General features: G+C 43.5%; 1 protein-coding gene across 1 annotated transcript in view; it reads left to right on the plus strand.

Annotated features, from left to right (window-relative positions):
* The window catches only part of HCFC2 (host cell factor C2), a 78,678-nt gene that overhangs the window by 19,470 nt on the left and 38,421 nt on the right, over positions 1-20,787 (plus strand). Inside the window, exons 5-8 of the mRNA XM_088454344.1 lie at positions 1,989-2,073; positions 8,945-9,051; positions 9,217-9,399; positions 20,093-20,347. Of these exons, the coding sequence (XP_088310470.1) occupies positions 1,989-2,073; positions 8,945-9,051; positions 9,217-9,399; positions 20,093-20,347 (630 nt within the window). The remainder of the gene's footprint in view (positions 1-1,988; positions 2,074-8,944; positions 9,052-9,216; positions 9,400-20,092; positions 20,348-20,787) is intronic.

A 20,787-nucleotide genomic window follows, 5' to 3' on the forward strand; every position in this document is an offset into this window, starting at 1 on the left:
CGGGCTTTTTAAGAGCCTTACTCTCATTTTTGTCTCCACATGTATTATATTTGGTTTGATTTGAGTTTTTCTTTATTTTTTATTTTCAGGAATAGTCTTGCAAAAATGTTTTACTCAATAAGCTCCCCTCCCACACAGTACCTATTGAAACGGGGTCATGATGTCCCTTTGACTGTTATCCAATTTATTCTGTGTAGCTAAAGAAAGGTTATGTATATGAATCGGGCAAAAATTTATCACCTTTCTATAACATATGTGTGACCTCAAAATTTGCTCTTGTAACATACAAGGCATTAATTCTCCGGCCAAGCGCCGAAAGATTATTTCTTATTTAAATACACAAAGAGCTGATATCTCCTTTTGCAGGAAATGCATTTAACAGCCATAGAACATGAGAAATTGTCGATGCTGGGACAAAAAGTAGTGATTTTTGCTTCTTACAAATCTAAATCCCGAGGTGTTGCAATTTTAATAAGGAAAAATTTGTCTTTTACCATTTTACACCAGCAATCAGATACAGAGGGCCGATTTGTACTTTTGTTGGTTAAAATATTTGAGTTGACTTATACATTTTGAAATGTCTATGCCCTGACAATTTATGACAGATTTTTTTTTCCCTTTACTACCATCTGCTTGTCCATTTTCTTTCTTCACTAGGCAACACAGGTAGCACGTCAGTTCTTTCAGTGTGAGACACTTTTGATTGGATACCAGTTTTCTTCACTGGGAGTCCCACTTTTGTAGTTATAGAATATCTGACTCTTGATGCCTCCAAGGTGGGTTGCCTAGGATTCCCTGTCTAAGACTGTTATTTCTATGCTATCTACCAAATTAGTGATGCAGTGATATTAGCTGATTCTGCAGATGGTCACTTTATTGCTACGATCCTGTAACAGTAGGACTTCTTAGGTAAGGGCTTGTTACAATGGACGTCCTGTCTTGGCTGGTGTGAAGGACAGGTGTTCCTGCCAGAGGTTTTTCGTATGTCCTGTCTGCTTCTTTTCCTCCAGGGATAACTAGTAAAGGGTACATTTCCATGCATTTAAGGGCAGGTGCTTGCCAGTGCAATTTGCATAACTTCTGAACAACCTTTTAGTTCTCTGGTTTCTTCTTGAAACCTCAGATATGATGGTCTTTTGCACAGTCTCTTAGTTTCTTCCATAGGTTGGCTCCAGTTTTATAACATCCAGGAGTTTCTTTTGCCTATCCTTTTGGCTCATACCTCAGAATCCAAAGTACTTGGAGCTTCATTCTTTGGCCGTAGTGCACTCTCTGCTGCTCTACTTTTATAGGTACCAGGCATTCTCCCAAGCAAACTCTCAGTTTGTCATTCCTGACAGCTACAGGAATTGATGGGTGTCTGCTTTTGGTCTGTCTTTTACTGGATTGAGATGTTGTTGCATTTATACTGTGGCAGGGTACTGTACCTGACCACGGAGTTTGGCCCCGCTGATGTGGTGCAGCATGGGCTTCGGCAGTCTGTAGAGTGGTTGTCTTGTCATTTTCACGTATATATTTTCTAAGTTTTACGAAAATTAGCTTGCAGTTTCTGCATAGGCAGCCTTTAATGGTAAGATTATCCAGGCATTTGTACATTGTTAGGCATACATCCCCTCCAAGGGGGTATTTGTCCACTTACTGCAGAGAGAAAAAAAGTTTTTTTTATGTTTTGTGCTTACCAGTAAATCCAATTCTCCAAGGCTGTAGGAGGACACAGATCAGCTGATTCTAGCATTCTTGTTTTTTTTTGTTCTAGTCTACTCCTATTATTATTGTTTATGTTCTCGGCAAGTGGAAAACTGGATTGTAGCAGGGGAGCAAGAACGTTCTAGTGGGTTGAAAGGATTGTTTTTTGTTTTCCAGTGCCCTGCCTACTAGGTGAGGAATACAACTGTGTCCATTACAGTCTCAGAGAAAGGGATTTAACGGTAAGTACTAAATTTCCCATTTTTGCTCGGCTCATCTATTTTTTTTTGCATTCTTTTTAGAAACCATGATATGGAGTAGTCCAGAGGCCAAAGGAGTATTTCCTTTACCCAGAAGCCTCCACACAGCCAATGTGATAGGAAATAGGTAGGACATTTGCTTAGCATGTTACCTTGTTTAAAATGTCACCACTGAATATGAAGAACAAGACTGGATTGTACTAATGAATGTAATTGTTTGCTGTGCTAAATGACCATACATGTTTAGATGAAAGCTAAATCTTTATTAACTATTTTATTTCATTAAAATGTCAACTTAAGACATAGGGAAATATAAATTGTATAATGCAGTGGGTTCCTTTTATAAATGCATTAAGCAATAGAATTATCAGCTGTCGAACATTTACATAAGTATTTCTTATAATAATAATAATAATAATATGCAATTTCAATCTTCCCTTTTAACACTGCAAGAAATTAAAACAAAATACAAGCATTTAGAAATTAAATGGTTTTCAGTTTCACTTGAGGAAAACATTCTTTATATATAATCTTTATGACCCTGAAAATTATGTTTCTATTAAAAGATATCTAACAATTTTCCTGACAAGTGATATCCAAGCTAACTGTAGACATATGCCAGGTCACCTCAGTCACCACCCCCCCTTCTCTGGCTCCGCACCCTCTCTGGTGCCCTCTTTCATGCTCTCCCTCCTCAGTTCCATCGCGGCTCTGCCTAGATTTCCGCCTTCCTCTTCGTCTAGGCTGCGTCCAGACTCCTACTCCTTCTTACCCTGGTGGCCGGGTATCATCTACTAAGGCTGTCTCGTCTTCCTCACAATGGGAGCCGGGATGTAGTTAAATGGCCGGCGTAGCGGGATGCCAGCTGCCGAAATACCGACACCAGCATCCCGCCGCCGGCAAAAATGCCGATATCGATATCCCGAAGGACATCAGGATACCAGCGTCGGCATGCCGAACGTCTGGACACTGGTGAGTACAGCACTGTCCCTGGGGATGGGGGGGATAGGTTTAGGCACCATCGGGGGGAGATTAGGGTTAGGCATCCCCCAGGGAGGGTTTAGGGTCAGGCTACGGGGAGGGGGGCTTAGCTCTAGGCACCCCCCTGGGACAACCGGGGGGAGGTTAGCCTTCGGCACCAAACAGGGAGGGTTAGGGGGGCATGGGTAGGAATAGCGTACTTACCTCCCCTGTCGGGATCTTCAGCCTTCGGGCCTCCAGCGTCTGGATTAGAACCGGCGGCTTTTCAAATGCCAATACATCATACCCATTCCATTCTAACACTAGGTCATGGTTCAGAGATCCTCTTTGGTACTTACTACAAAGGGCTCACTCTCTCATCTATAAAAACACTAATAAGTACCTCAATCATTTGCCTATTTTATATTGAAGGCTGTGCAAGGGTAATTTAATGTCTGTTTCACAGCTATTATGGATGAGCCACTGGCTAATCGCCAAGCTTTATACCATAAAGTAACTGTATACCCTGGGGCATTTAGGCACAGCACACATTCACAAACAGTTACTTGCTGGTACCCCTCTGGGTTAAAAGGTTACTCCACTTTTAGTGGATCCCTCCTAATTAAGTCTGCACCCCACTTCTAGTAAATAAGGAAAATTAGCGCACTATGAACTGTCAATATTTCTGTTTCAAAGAGCTCTAATCAGTGGCGTAACTAAGGTTTTTGGAGCCCAGTGTAAAATGAAAAATGGAGCCCGCCCCCCCCCCCCTATGTGCGCGTGCCAAAGTGGGCGTGGCCACTGAAAAATTGGGACGTGTCAACATGACACAGCACTATTTCTTGTCACTGTGGGGACATTCCTTTCCATTCCATATGCACCTTAATGCCACCAGTAGTGGTGCCCCTTTTAAAGTGCTCCCTCTTGTACTGCCCATATTGCAGTGCCCCAGTAGTAGTGCCTCTTATGCAATGTCCCCAGTAGTAGTTCCCCTTATGCAATGCCTCCTGTTGTAGCGCCCGTAATGCAGTGCGCCTTGTAGTGCCCAATATAGTGCCCCTTATACAGTGCCCCTGTAGTTCCCAATATATAGTGCTCCCTGTAGTGCCCAATATACAGTGCCCCTTATATAGTACCCCTTATGCAGTACCCAATATATAGTGCCCACAGTAGTAGTGCCTTTTACACATAAAACACACAGACACACACAGACAGACAAAGTTATACTTACCGCAATCCCCGCTCCTCCGTCCTCCCATTCGGCACTATGGAAGATACGTCATGACGTCTCTTCCTTTACCCAGTGCGGGAGCCAGAAGGCAGAGCTTACGAGCTCCAGCATGGGTGCAGCAGCCAATGAGAGTCTGTCTGACTCTTTTTTTCGTTTCACCAAGCAATCCAGTAGGCTACCCTTATTTATGAACGAATGTTAATGCTAACTTACCGTTCGTTTCCTTAATTTCAATTCTCCATCTGCAGGCAACTGTTAAGCAGCGCTCACAAGCCCTGTGGTCCGTCCTGTCCGTAATTCCCCAGTGTACAGTTGCAGCACCCGGGGCCCCGCCCAACTCCTCCGTGGATAGCACCCGGCGGCCCCGCCCACCCCCAGAGCACAACAGCCGACGCATTCACTCTATTAGCAGCCAGCGGCCCCCCTTCCACTCTCCGACAGCATCCTGAGCCCCCCCCGGCCCCCTACCTCCCACAGCAGCCGGCTGTCCCCTTCCTCCCTCCTTCCCGCAGCAACTGGTGCCCAAGTTCCTTCCACCTTCACTCCTCCCTCCCGCAGAACCCCAGCACAGAGACCTCTCCAATCCTTGCGAGCACAAGCAGCCTCTCTCCCAATCCTGCAAACAACACGCTGGGCTGGGAAGGGAGATTGCTGCCGCTGCAGGGAAAACAAGAGGGAAGCCAGGTCTCACGGCACATTCGCCCAATATAGAAAACATCTTCCATTTGTCAGCACTGTTTGGAGAGAAAAAACAGCACTGACAGGTTATTTAGCATTACCACTCCCAGGGGAGCAATGTATTAATAAATTCAAGTAAAGAAAACCTAAAAGCCACGGCGAGCGGTAATGCTAAATAACATACCTACACAAGCTCATTAATAAATGGAGCCCGTGATCTTTTACATAGTAATTTAAAAAAATTTGAAGTTTTCTTCCCATCTTCCCAATGTGTTTTAAAGTATTTATCCTTTTCTGTGCACTAATAGTTTAATGTTTTGTTCAAATATGGTTCCATTACTTTTTAGATCATGTCCAAGGTTATTAATAAAAATATTATAATATACCGATACCAATACTGACAGCTATTGTACCCCACTAATAACGATCAGGCCAGTTTTCACATTTTTGTCCAAGTTGCTTTCCCTGGGAGTAAAGCGGCCCATACACTGTGCGATTTTTTTTCTTTTTTTTTTTTCTTTTTGCACGATTTCAATCGATCGTAACGATCAATCGTGCACATCGTGTGCTGTTTTGGTATGTTTGCGATGCCGATGAGTAACCCCGCCATCCCCGCCGTCGTATAGTTGGATTGTGCATCTTACGGAAAAACACAATAGATTGCGATCTATTGTGTAGGATGTATTATGATGTATGTGTGATCGTAACAATCAATCGTACACCATTTGACCACATCGTATGGAGACGTTCAAAGGAAGAATCGCAAGGGCAATTGTACAACACATCGTGAGGTTCTAATCGCACCGTGTATGGCTGGCATAACACTACTTCATAGTACATTTATATTTATTTGTTTATTTGTACTAATTAAGCTGGGTACTGCAGTCTGTATATGTCCATTTATAGCAACCCTCTGCTTCCTATAGTTAAGCCAGTTGTCTATGTACATACTTTTTCTACTATTGCTAGTACTTTCATCTTGGGTACCATTCCGTTATGTGAACCAGGATCAAATGCTTTTGCAAAATCCAAATATATTACATTCACTGCACTATTAAGCTCCAATGTGGTAACAGGGCTCAACTGCTCCACGTGCCGCCTCCGCCCCCTGAGTGCATGACATCATTATGTTGCGCAGAGGTGGCGTGGCCATCATTACCGGTAAGTGCAGCACTGACAGGAGCACCGTGAGGACGCTCAGATCGGTTGTCCAGACTGCAGTGTGGCACTGCAGGAGCGATCCTGGCTGCATCCTGATAGCTAGAAGCAAGGGCCGTGGGGCAACAGTGGTTCCACTCGCACATCGCTAGTTACGGCCTTAGGTACGACAGGTCATCCATGCTGACACTGTGTTCTAAGTTTACTTTGTGTTAAAGCTATATTACTAAATAGCATGCACTGAATCTCATTGACAAATATCTGAAATCTAATTTATAGTTTCCTGTCTCAGGTTTTCTCCCTTTTTTTATTTTTTTTATATTTGGTTTATGCCAGTCGTGTTCTACTGACGTTATGAAGGTACCCTAGGTAAAATTGACCTATTACCAAACTTCACACTCTCTGAGCACATGGCTGGATGTTATGTGATTTGTATATCTTTATCTTGTTCAGCTTTATCTTTACTTCATCTTAAGTAATATCTATAATGGTGTGCATGGATTATTGCTATATAGATATGATGATATATACCTTTTATAATGCTGGAATGTCCCATGTGTTGCCAAGATTGCAATAAAAAGAAAAACTAAAATAAAATGACTTTTTTTACATTTACACTAATACTATTAAAGGGACCCAGCATGTGCTGGGACACCTCAGTCTTCCCTATTGATCCATCCCACTCCGCCCACTGCTCTATACCGCCACTCTCAATGCGTTACTCTGTCCTGCTCAGGCCCGCTGTCCCACTCAGTCATGCCCACCATTCTATACTTACCTTGCCTGTTCACGGCTGTTCTTCTCCAGCTAGGGTCTGTTCCGTCTTTCTAGTATTGAGACCCGTTGGAGGGGCGGCCCCCCGGCTCCCACTGCACATTCATGTTGGAGACGGGACATACTTTAGGAGCTTATTATATAAAGTGTGATAAGTTGCATGCTTTCAGTTTTCATTTAGTAACCTATTTTGTATGGTTAGTGCACACTAATACATATGAATTAAAATTACCTTGACATGCATGGAAATCACAAATACCTTAAATATATTCATTATTGTGATCTAGTTCAAATTCTCATGCTTTATAACATGCTAGTGTTTTACTGAATTGTATAGTCTGTATTCCATTCTATAGATTTATAGAAAACACTTTCTTCAAAATACTTTTACAAATACACACAAATGTTGTTTATATTAAATTCATCACTCCCCACGAAATGGGGCTGATTCACAGTACATAGGAAAGCAAAAACAAAAGGAGTAACTTTGCTTAGGAATTGATCTAGAATCAGGACTAGGATTAGGGTTAAGGTAATGATGTTGAGGACAAATGTGACTTCTAGGGTAAATTTTAGGATTGGTTTATAGTTTGAGTTTGGGACAATTTTTAGGATTAAAGTGTTTAAATATTGCCTAGAGGATTATTTTAGATTTAGGAATTAACATCCATTGTCAGATTTCTGTTTTTCATGTGAAATTATTTTCCTTGCTATTATTACATATTTTAATTGTCCTTGAATGCAATAATAGATCTACAGGGTACATACAACTTTATGTAATTATTATTATTATTATTATCCTTTATTTATATGGCGCCACAAGGGTTCCGCAGCGCCTTACAATGTACATAAATGAGCACACAAGAAAACAGTTATTAACAGTACAAACAATGCAGGACAGATACAGGATTAATACATTGCTGCATAACACTTAGATAAGCAGCATGGTGTCAGCAACCAAGGGTGTGGTACGGTTGTATATTAAAGTATAATCAAGTGAAGGAGAAGCACATGAGGGAAGAGGGCCCTGCTCGTGAGAGCTTACATTCTAAGGGGAGGTGGCAGACAGACTGGGGTGACACAGATGGGCTGGATACAAGGGTGACAGTATTATAACATTTATGTAAAGGTTAGTTTAAACTTAAGAGGAAAGGACAATGAGTTGATCCAAATTTCACCAAGCCTCAAGATTTAGGGCCACAACCAAGGTCCATTAGAGGGGTCAATTTGCTGCGTCGTTCGGTATGGCATAGTTGGGGTGGATAAGCAGATTGCATGAGGAGGTCAGGGTGGATGTGAGCAGCATTGGGAATCCAGGTACAGGCACAATCCATATGCATGGTGGTAGTGTGGTGGTTTTTAAAAACCAGTCCTAATAGCAGGAATAGTTGTTTTGTTAGTTTCTCCTTCTGTTCTCCTGTTTAACTCCTGAATAACTCCGGCTTCAATTTAAAAATTCTAGTTTACACTTTAAATGAAGCACTTAAAATATAAGCACTCTTGCAAATGCACATACCCAAGCTTATCTGCTAGAACAACAAAAAACTATAAATCTGTTTGAACAATAAAATTCTTTCAGTGTGAATTACTCGTTAATTTTTAATATGAGTTTTAATAGAAGACTCCTCCTTTTCAACAAGAAGCCTCTTGTGTTCAAATGATACATAGGGGACCAGTATCAGGAGACCAGCTACAGTTCCATTAGTGGCTAACAACTTTTATGCGCTCTGTGGACGCCATTGTATGTGCTACTTGGCTATCTTGCTTTTAACTAGCACTACTCTGTCTGGCTCTGAATCTGTCTTCCTATACAGCAAACACAGTAAAGTTATAATTAATACATGACAAACTGGTTGTTATGGGTTTAGTGCAGACTTGAGTGGTCGTAAACAGCACTCACTGTTTATTCAGAAATGCTCCTGAGTGAAGTCTGAACAGCCAGCAAAGTATTAGTTGAGGAGATTTGAACAAAACTCTTTCACAATTGTTTTAACTGTGTATTGTTTGGTTTACTGCATTTGTTTGATTAGGTTTTTAATCCTGATACTCTATTTTTACTTTGTTTATTGCACTTTTGGAACCTATAATGCTAATGAGGTATGTAACTAACATGTCTGTTCAAAGTAGAATTGGTAACTCTTTTTTTTAAATGTGAATTAATTGAGATTTAAAAATATGTTTTGTCATCTGTATTTAGAATGTATGTTTTTGGTGGCTGGATTCCACAAATGGCAGATGATGATAACCCTCCGTCACAAGAGAAACAGTGGAAGTGCTCCAACTCTTTTTCCTACCTGGATTTGGGTTTGTCTCATTCATTTACGTATATCTTTCTTTAAGTATCTAGCAATTTATTTTGCAAATGTGATATGTGCTGTATACATCTTTGTCCTCTTGTTCGGCTGTTGCAGGATGCAGTGATAGACATTTGTTTATTTCTACTTAGAACCAAATATTTTTATTGTCCAGACTCCATGGAATGGAAAACTCTGTCAGACTGCTCAGAAGATAGAAAGAATTGGCCAAGACCCAGAGCAGGTCACTGTGCGATCACAATTGGGAAGCGTTTGTATATCTGGAGTGGAAGGGACGGTTACAAAAAAGCATGGAATTACCAAGTTTGTTGCAAAGACCTTTGGTACATTGACACAGGTAGTTGCATTGCTTGTACTGTTTGCTTTACTTTCTGTGATATATTACAGAATTTCCCATGCTCTCAGTTTGCATCTGATATGTTACTCTATTACTAACCCAGCCCTATTGATTCCAACTATGGCTGACCTCATAACTCGCTTTGGTTCTTTTTGGGGTATAAGGAGAATTCTCACAAATCAGAATTTATGCCCATAGGATTGTTTTTTCTTGCGATAACTCCTCTACCTTTTATTTCTCCACACTTTAAAAACAAAAAACTCGTCCTCTCAAGTATTTAGATATTTGTATGACCTCAAACCTTTCCTGTTTTGTATGTAACCAATTATACCCCTATGTAATCCAGAATTGAACATCTACCTGAGAGGTGGAGACCTTTGCCCTTATCACCATTCAGTAGGATAGCTGTTCTTAAAAGTATTATATTCCCAAAATTGTCTTACTTTATCCAAATGTTACGATATGTCTCATATAGAGATGTTACTCATTGTTCCCAGTTATTCACGTTCCTATGGTGTAATAAGAAGCCTAGGATTCCTCTTGCCACACTCCAGCAATATTGTAGCAATGGTGGTTTGGGAGTGCCTAATCTTTCAGTTTTCACTAATGCTGTACTTTTTAGATATATTATTGATTGCTATAAATACTAATTGTTCGCTTAATCTTCACTCCATCCCCTTGTTATGAATAACATAATATTTTGATATGCTTATTATTAATTTCTCTCTATTAATAAAAAACGTAAACCTAATTTTACTAGTTCTCGGTATAGAACTTTTGTGGGGCAATTTAACCTTTTCTCCTGGTCTTAGATTATGCCACCTGTCCTACTTGGCGCTTCAAAGGTTTAGTGGCTATCAAGATGTTTTTGACCCCAGTGGCACCTCACTCACTCAAGCCTTAAAAGATAAATATAATTTACCCAACACTCACTCTCACATGTATTTTCAAACCAGACACTTGATACTTACCTCCTCTTCCCCACTGCAAGACCATGCTGACACAGACTCTCTCCTTCTTGTTTCATGTTATAGAACTAGATTGCTCTCGGCTGATCTTTTAAGTCCCCAGTCTGATATTATGTAGTCGCAATGCATGGAAGGGTAGAATCCTATGATGCCCAATCTTGACATCTCTGAGCTGTTGTTGTTCAAATACTATGACTCCACATTGAGAAATTTGTTTTATGCCATGCTCCAGGGGAGGCACGTTAGGGAACTCATTTGGGCCTACATTTCACAGGGTTAGTGGAAGCAATAGGTCAGGGTGTTTTTGATTAATCATTTTTAGTAATGGACTATTTAGCCCTACATTGCTCTAATTTTAATAACTGGTGTCTAGGCCCACACAAATGTTATCTATCTATCTTCAGGTTTCATAGGGTCCACAGGGATACCATGGGGTATGTAGTTGGAGTAATCCATTGCACCAAACAGCTACAGCTTTCAAGCTCCCATCATGCACAGGACCTCCTCCCTATATACGCCTCCCCCAGCCACAGGCATTCAGTTTTTTTGTTTGGTTCTCTGCAAGTATCCAGACGCACTTGTTATAACAGTAGGACTGCTTAGGCAGTCACAGGTTTTTATTTTTTTTATTTACCTTAGTTTTTTAGACTACTGGGTTAAGTAGTACTAAGCGTCCGAATAGGACGTATGTACGGCTACTCCTTCTGCCTCCGGTGTTGCCGAAACGCCAGTAACGCTATATGCCCTGGGGATTTTGGCGGGTCACAGCGAAGCTTAGCTAGCATCGACGCTAGGGCCCAGACTGCAATCAGATCCAAGGAGATGGCAAGGTAAGGCGATTCCTCATTTTCGAGGAATAGTGCGCTGCAGTCCTGGCTTCCGGTGTAGGAGACGCGCCGGAGGCTGCTGCTAGTGAGGGCCCGCGAGCCGCGTCCTCACTAAGACCACCCAACCCAGACGCAATTTCCTGTGTGGATTTCCACGTCTGGTTTGTTATTTCTGACCACCTCGTATATTGATATGCTCACAGTCCACCTATGGTGCTCTGCTGAAAGTGGTTGGTTCTCAGAAGGTTTGGGTCAGTCTCCCTCTGTGTACCTCTCCCTTGGGTCAGGTATATAGTGCTCTATATCATACCAAGCCCCCTGGGGTTTGGTCAGTTGATTCAGAGCCCATTTGCAATTGAATTTATATATGCATTGTATGTGACTTTAATGCTAGCTGCTGTATTGATACTGCCTATTTATTTCTTAACTGTCAGATATATCTATCACTGTTTTTCTCCTCATCCCTCTGTACAGGTGTGTGGGGTTTTTCCTTGTCTTTTCACATTTACTTGTGAAGACAGTCACATTGCATTTATACCTTATACTTGTTATACATTGTTATGTCTAAAGGCAAGGGGAAAATGGAGGTTGAGCCTCCTGCGCTGGTATTATGTAAATCCTGTTTGGCAGGTCTGTCAGAGCAGGATTTTGTGCAAGATGGTTTGTGTGGTGCCTGTTTTAAACAGCCACCTCCAATCCAGTACACCAGCCCCTGCACAAGAACCACTTTGGGTGCCCTCTTGGTCTCAGGTTATAATAATACAATAATATATTCCTCTTAGATGGCGCATAAACACATATATGTAATTATAACAGTCCTTACATTAAATGTCTTTTTCAACTGGATATAAACGTCCAAAGATTTTTAAGGACATATGTTCTTCTCCATATAGAAAAGGAAGGGGAATTCCACTTCTCCAAATAACTCCTCAATGGCTCAATAAAAAAGAGAAATAGAGGACATAGGGCCTGATTCAGAGCTGAACGCTCTGACCAGAGCGCTCGCTCTGAATCAGGGCCCTCCTCCATGAAAATGGAGTGTTTTCCTGGACGCTCGCATAGCTGTGGGTGACCACCCACAGCTTATGCGAGCGTCCATGATGATGGTCGCGATGGTCAAGACCATCGCGACCATCAGGCTTGCGATGGAGACCCTGCGGTAGGGTCTCGCTGCTGCAAGCCCTGGAGTGATTTTGGCTCTATCAGAGCCAAAATCACTCCCACTGACATCACTAGTGATGTCAGTGGGGCCGGCTTCAGATGGTAGGCGTTCCCATGGGAACGCCTCCGTCTGGCAGCCACACCCCCGGCACGCCCACCAAAGGGGGCGTGCTGTCAATCAACATCGACAGCACGCCCCCTTTGGTGCGAGACCCGGAGCGTCGGAGTGCCCGTCGCTATCCGGGTCTCGCGCATGCGCACGACGGAGCTCCCTCCATTGTGCGCATGAGCAGTGGGGCAACATCGACCCATTTGCAAGCGTCCTGCGCTCGCAAGCGGGTCTGAATGATCCACATAGTGCAATGTAGCCAAAAAATTTAACACATTTTATTTGACATTACACTCACATTCAATACATTCTCAGGTTATGTCGCATTAAGTGAACCGTGCAGCAGCTTCACAGGCTCCGGCCTCCCACTATGGGGTACCCACAGCAGTTACATCCTACTATGTATATGTTTCCCATGAATCCTTTTTGGTTTGATGCTTATGCTCACTCTAGTCAGAGTATGCTGCCGTCTATAGCCGCTCAGCAAGTAACGCAAGCAAATAGACCAGTTGCAGTAAAGCAAGGGCATAAGAGAGTTTCCCTTCAGGCGTTGCCTCAGGATCCTAACACTGCATCATCATCACACTCTGATACTCAGAGTTCCAGGTCTTATTTAGTTGAGGAAGACCACCAATCTTCGGTGGATGGTCCCCTCTCTGGTAAGAGTGGTTAGATCTGTCCTGAATGAAGAGGAGGTACCGCATAAGTCTAAGACTCCGGTCTTTAGGCGTCAGAAGATGTCAAAAGATTATTTCCCTCAGGGCCTGATTCAGAGCCGGACGCTCTGACAGAGCGCTCGCTCTGAATCAGGGCCGGCCTTCTGTTTTTTTAGAGCGGCCTCCTGGCCACTCCCATTGCTGTGGGTGACCACCCACAGCTATAGCGAGCGGCCAGGAAGATGGTCGCGATGGTCAAGACCATCACGACCATCAGGCTTGCAACGAGACCCTTGTGGTAGGGTCTCGTTGCCGCAAGCCCTAGAGTGCTTTCGGCTCTAACAGAGCCGAAAGCACTCCCACTGACATCACTTGTGATGTCAGTGGGGCCGGCCCCAGACGGTAGGCGTTCCAATGGGAACGCCTCCGTATGGGCAGCCACTCCCCCGTCCCGCCCCCCAAAGGGGGCATGTTGTCACTCAACATCGACAGCGCGCTCCCTTTGGTACGAGACCCGGAGCGACCGTTTGCCCGAGCCGGCTCCGTCATGCGCATGCGCACTGGGCCACCTTCGACACTCTTGCGAGCGCACAGCGCTCGCGAGTGGGTCTGAATCAGGCCCTCAGTCTGAACAACTGATGGATCTCATGTCTGAAGCATGGAATACTCCAGATAGGCGTTTCCATGCTACTAAGAATTTAACTTTTCGGTAGCCATTTTCACCTGGTGAATGTAACAAATGGGAAGTTCTTCCAACGGCAGATGCTCATGTGACAGGATTGATCAGGAGCTCTACATTACCTATTCCTTCCACATCCTCACTCGAGCTTACAGATAGAAGACTTGAAAACTATTTGAAATCAGTTTTTTCAGTATCTGGAGCTTTTGCCAGGCCGGCTATGGCCACTGCCTGGGTGGCCAAGGCTATGGAAGAATGGACGACATCTCTGGAAGATAGTATGCGAGATGCTACCAGGGAACAGCTGTCTTATCTCTGCCAAATGCGAGAAGCAGCTGCGTATGTTGGAGAAGTGGTTACTGATGCAGATATTTTGGCTTCTAGAGTGTCGGCAACTTCGGTTGCTGCTCGGAGAACCTGGAAGGGTGGATACAGGGTCCAAGAAAGCTCTGGAATCCTTGCCTTTTGCTGGGAAGGTACTGGTTGGACCGGACTTGGTTTAACATAGTGACTACTCTGGCAGCATCTATATATCTGCTGGGTTGCCATCTACGACTACCCTTAAGTATAGGCAGGCGTCATTTCGGTCCCTTCGCCCGCAAGGAAGGGCAAAGGGACAGTCTTTCTCCAGACAGGATAATTCCCACAAGTAACCGCAGACCAAGAAATCTTGGTCAGTCAGACATCCAGCTTCCAAGCCGGACGATAAGTCCGCTGCCTGAAGGGGCGGGCCTCCCCTTGGGGGATCTCAGGGTAGGAGGCCGACTTCTCCAGTTTTCTTACGCCTGGCATCAGACAACTACGGATGCTTGGGTCTCTCATGGATACGCCCCCACGTTCCAGAGGCATCCCCCTCCAGAAGTTTTTTTTTTTGTACAACTCTTCCTTCAGACCCAGTCAAGGCCTTGGCCCTCCAAGAGGCTATTTGTGCCCTCCTGAGGTCAGGGGTTATAATCCCCGTTCCTGTGACACAACAAGGAAGGGGTCATTATTCAAATTTGTTTTTGATTCTGAAACCAAATGGGTCTCATCGCCCTATTCTGAATCTGAAGTTTCTCAACAAATTCATCCAGGTGCCCAAGTTCCGTATGAAAACCCTATGGTCAATTATGCTGGCAATGGAGCCTGAAGATTTCATGGTTTCCCTGGACATACAGGATGCGTATCTGCATATACCTATTGCACGATCTTACCAGAGGTTTCTGAGGTTTGCTGTGGGTCAGCAACCTTACCAATTTCAGGCTCAGCCCTTTCGGTCTGTCCACAGCCCCTCGGGTGTTCACCAACAGAATGGCAGTCATGGCAGCTCATCTCAGACGACAAGGAGTCAGGATACTACCATACTTGGACGACCTCCTGATATTGGTGCAATCTCCGGAGGTTTTACAACACATCTCCAAATGACTGCTGCCTGTCTACAAGAGCACAGCTGCATAATCAATTGGAAAAAGTATTCTCTTTCTCCAACTCAGCGGATGGTACATTTGGGGATGATGCTGGATTCCCTGGGGCAAAGGATTCTTCTACCAGTGGACAAGATTGCTGCTCTACAATTACGGGTGCGCAAACTGGGGTCCATGGTATACACTTTCGATATGGTGACTTATGCCCAGTTCCATTTCAGGTCCCTGCAATGATGGATTCTGTCTCATTGGGATGGTCAGTATAATCGGATAAGGTCTCAAACTATCCGCATCTCGCCAGAACTTCTGCTCTCCCTCGCATGGTGGCTGCAGACAACTCATTTAAACATGGGTCGCCCTTCATGGATCCCAGATTGGGTACTCCTCACCACGGATACAAGTCTGTGAGAATGGGGCGCAGTGACAGGTCAACACACCTTTCAGGGAAGATGGACAGCTCAGGAAAGTCACCCGCCCATAAATATTTTAGAGCTTCGTGCAGTGCACAGGGCGCTCATTCTGACGCAAGACCTCCTTCACAGCAAGCCTGTCCAGATTCAGTCCGACAACGCAACCACAGTGGCCTACATCAACTATCAGGGAGGCACACGAAGTCCGGCAGCCATGAGGGAAATGGTGAACATTCTGGTTTGGGCATAACGCCATCTTCCAGCAATCTCGGCAATATTCAATCCAGGAATCCAACTGAGAAGCTGTCTTTCTAAGTCGTCAGGACATACACGCCGGAGAATGGGCTCTTCATCCGGATGTCTTTCAGCTCCTGGTGGACAAGTGGGGACTACCGGACATAGACCTCATGGCATCACGTCACAACCACAGGTCCCCAGGTACGGGTCCAGGACAAGGGACCCCTCAGCCACCTTCGTGGACACTCTGGCGGTGAGGTGGGACTTCAGGTCGGCATACCTGTTTCCTCCAATCTCCCTCCTCCCAAGCGTCATCGGAAAATTCAAGCAAGAAGTCGGCAGGACAATACTAATAGCTCCTGCTTTGGCCAGGAGACATTGGTTCACCGATTTGACATTGTCTAGCCATAGACAGTCCACCTCCTCTACGGCCGGATTTACTAGTGCAGGGTCCCTGCCTATATCCGGATCTACGTCGGCTGGCTTTGACGGCATGGCTCTTGAGTCTTCCGTCTTAAAGGCCAAAGGTTTTTCTACTTCCGTGATCCAGACGATGCTTAGGGCAAGGAAGCCTGCTTCAGCACGCATCTATCACAGGATTTGGCATACATTTTTTCATTGGTGTTCCCACAGAAAATATGACACTAAGGTTTTCAGGGTCTCCGGAGTTCTTGTTTTTCTGCAGGCTGGACTAGACCTTGGTCTTTGCCTGGCTACTTTAAGAGTTCATGTTTCTGCATTGTCAGTTTGGTTCCAGCGCAGAATCGCTCTCCTGCCAGATGTTAAAACTTTTTTTGCAGGGTGTTCTCCATCTTCAGCTTCCTTTATGTCCATCCGGAGGCACCGTTGAATTTATCCTTGGTTCTCAGGGCGCTGCAGGCTCCCCCCTTTGAATCCTTGGACACAGTGGACCTCAAATGGTTGACAGTGAAGACGCTTTTTCTACTCGCTATCTACTCAGCACGCAGAGTTTCTGATTTGACAGCGCTTTCATGTCGCTCTCCATTTTGATTTTCCACCAGAATAGAGCTGTCCTCCGTACAAGGGTGGGTTACCTTCCAAAAGTGGTATCCCATTTTCATATAAATTAAGAAATTATAGTCCCAGCCTTTCAGTTTTCTGGTCTTTCTGTAGGTGAAGCTTCACTGGATGTGGTTCGAGCTCTGCGTATTTATGTGAATCGTACCAACTCCATCAGGAAATCGGATGCATTTTTTGTGTTTATATGGCTTTCATAAGCGAGGCTGGCCAGCTAACAAGCAGACTTTGGCTCGGTGGCTGCGTAAGACTATTTCTCATGTGTATACTCAGGCTGATTTCTCTGATCTGAACAGGGTGACAGCACATTCTACTCGGTCTGTGGGACCATCGTGGGTGTTTAGACATGGCGCCTCTGCAGAACAGTTGTGTAAGGCGGCTACTTGGCCTTCGGTCCACACTTTCATCAAATTCTATGTATTTGATACTTTTGCCTCACAGGATGCTTCCTTTGGGCGGTGGATTCTCCTCTCTGCTCAGGAGTGTCCCCACCCTTAAGGGAACTGCTTTAGGACATCACCATGGTATCCCTGTGGACCCTATGAAACCTGAAGAAGAAAATAAGAGTTATGGTAGACTTACCTTTGTTTAACTCTTTTTCTTCGAGGTTCATAGGGTCCACAGGGCACCCACCCTGACGCGCCTGGCCTTAGTTGGGATCTGTTCTTTTCTTTTTGTCATTGATTCACTCTTCGTTTTTTGAGAGTGTCTCGTGTGTACATTGTACTTCCTTCTCCACTTTCCGTCTCTTGCCACCAGGCTTGTTTACAAAGTGAATACCTGTGGCTGGAGGCGGGGTATATAGGGAGGAGGTCCTGTGCATGCTGGGAGCTTGAAAGTTGTAGTTGTTTGGTGCAATGGATTACTTCAACTAAATACCCCATGGTATCCCTGTGGGCCTCGAAGAAAAAGAGTTAACAAAGGTAAGTCTACCATGACTCTTATTTTTACCATTGCTTACCACGATTGTGACTTTAGCAATAAAAGCGATAATGCTCAACTGGACTGTACGTACCCCACCCTTACTGAGTACGGTCATACGTCTTCCCCTCCAGCTTTTGGGGATTTCTTAATTACACAGCTTGATACTCCCACCCAGACTCCTATTTATAAACTTTTGAATCCACAAATTGGTTTCTTATAGACAATTCGGAAGTTCTTTCTCTTGAAGAAGCCATATGGATTCCCCTGACCATGGTCTACATCATTGTTATACATATGTTATGTTTGCTCAGTTTAGCCCAATGAGTTTTGTTCTGAGCTTTAAAATCCTGGTTTATCCCCTTCCTCCCTCTCCCCCTCTGTCTTTGTCTTATTTTGATTGTCTTCATATGTTGTACATTTTTAATTGAATATCAATGTTACACCAGGTGTTACTTACCTTTACGATATTTAACCTATAACCTGTGTTTTGATCACTGTCCTTTTTAAAGGAATAATGCCATGTAATGCTCTGTTCTTTCATGTTCATTTTATATGGATTGTCTAAAGACACCTGCTTGGTTTACTGCTATTATTACGGATAATCTGCACATTTTATTTATCTGTGATTTTTGTTGTTTCTATTGTGCATGCCAGTGGTTCCCAAACTCTTTTGAATCACGGCGCCCTAGTATATCAGCATTGTTTTCACGGCACCCCTAAGCCAAAAGTTTGCTGTTGAAAAATTCAGAAAAAAATTTAGTCAAGTGAAGTAAATTGTGCGTACATGTCATCCTTAGGCTCAGTTATCTAGTGGTGGACAGGTTTGCACTTCTGTTTATCCACAGATTTACATTACATTGACCATAAATAATTTGATTTGGTGCTGGACCACAAACCTAAGGCACCCCTGCAAGTGTCCTGAGGCACCCCAGGGTGCCATGGTGCACAGTTTGGGAACCACTGGTGTATTCTATATTGTATATCTCTTGTTTTATTCTCAGTAATAAAATAAAAAGATGTTGGAATATTGCACCAAAACTAACAAAGAGAAATAAAAAAAGAACATCTCAATCCCGCAGATACTATGATACTTGTAATGTGCTGAGTAGGAGTCCTTTCTCATGCCCAGCGCAGGCTTTTCATTGTTTTCAAACTCCTAGTAGCATTGTTAAGTTGTAACCGTGGCAGTGCCCTATTCTAATGCTACCAGCTACATCTGCCTTCTCATTCAGCATGCTGCCCTGGTTCTTACTTTTCATACTAGCCCTGTCCTACACTTTTTTTTTTTTCTACGCTGGCCCAGTCCTCACTACAACTCTTAAAGCCTCCCATGCAGTTCATAGCCCCAGTTTTATTTTTGTACGCTACAACTAGGTACACATCAGAACGATTTTACTCACAATCTGACAGTGTTTTTGATTTTCTAGGACATGAAACCATCTTGATAACATCTGATTTCCAGTGTACACACCTATGTATTATCTAACCTATGTCCAAAAGATCATCAGAGTGAAGTTTTTTCATGTATTATTGGGCAGAAATGCCAGACGGATCATGTACACATTACAAAATGGGCACAACAAGTGTTCATCCTTTTGGATAGATTTTGTGCAGCAGGTCAGAGTTATATCCAGCTAACAGGTGTAAATTTTAGACTGAATAAAGCATCTTGTGATGTAAGTGGATCAAATTCTATTTTTGTGTAGGGGAAATCCTGCATGTAGCACACACATACTGGGCAGCATTATTAAGATGAAAATGTGCCCCTTCTAGCTGTATTTACGTCTTCTAATTCAGGCCCCATGTCTCTAATGCAGTGCTTCACAAACTATTTTGAGTCATGGCGCCCTATAGTATCAGCATTTTTTTACAGCTCCTCCAGGCCAAAAGTTTCTTATTGGAAAATGAAGGAAAAATAATAAAATTTAAGTAAATTGTGTTTACTTGTCATCTTTAGGTTAATTTATGTGATGGACAGTTTTGTGTTATGTTTGTCCACACATTTTATGTTAGGCAAAACTGGTAGTTGTGGCTGCCAATCACATGGACCATAAGTAATTTGATTTAGCCCTGGACCACCAAACTGTTGGGCACACCTGCAAGTTCTCAGCGGCACCAAGTTTGGGAACCACTGCTGCATTGTTTGATATCCCTATAAATGCTTTAAGACATTCAAATACTAACTAGGAGTTTATGAATAAACAAATCTGATTTTTGTGATATATGAAAGTTTAAAGCACAAGTGAACATTAATCAGTTTGTGTATTTGTTCATGTTTCAGAGAAGCCTCCACCACCGTCACAAGTTCAGCTGATTCTAGCTACCACAAACAGTTTTCATGTTAAATGGAATGAATTGCCAACTGTCGAAGGGTATCTCCTGCAACTAAGCCCAGAATCCCCAACATCAACAGGTGCTGGAATACCTGCCCCCTTCAGTGAGATCTGTGCACTAAGTTCCAATATTACATCTACAGCATGTTCTGCTCCACTGCATCTACAAAGTGGACCCATACGCTCTCAGTGTTTTGAAGAAAGTAAGTTATGTTCTGATAAACAGTGTTACTTTAAACATATGGTGCAAATAACCGTTATGTAACTCATAGCAACAACTGAAATGTGTCCCCCAGCTTCTTCCTGCTTTGCTGTTAGATTTGTTTGTTACACCTTTATAATGTTTGTTTAAAAGGCCCATTGAAATATTATTATATATAGGTCAGAAAAAGACTAAACTATTATGGCTTTCATGGAAGGGTAGGAAGGAAAAGCCTGCAAAAGACTTGCAAAGTTGCATTTGAATGAAACAAATTACCCCTGATTCTGCATGCAAGCGACTAGGTCTTTTGCCGTAACTGCGTCTTATGCTATTTTTGTAAAAACTGAGACACCCACTTGCAGCAGTGCAGTTCTGTCTTTGGGTGTATTTTGATGCACCAGCCCTATGGCAGCTGCAAGTTCTGTGTCTGTCTGACCATGG

The sequence above is a fragment of the Taudactylus pleione genome, unplaced genomic scaffold (genome assembly GCF_031769625.1).
Source record: "Taudactylus pleione unplaced genomic scaffold, aTauple2 ptg000040l, whole genome shotgun sequence".
NCBI classification, from domain to species: domain Eukaryota; kingdom Metazoa; phylum Chordata; class Amphibia; order Anura; family Myobatrachidae; genus Taudactylus; species Taudactylus pleione.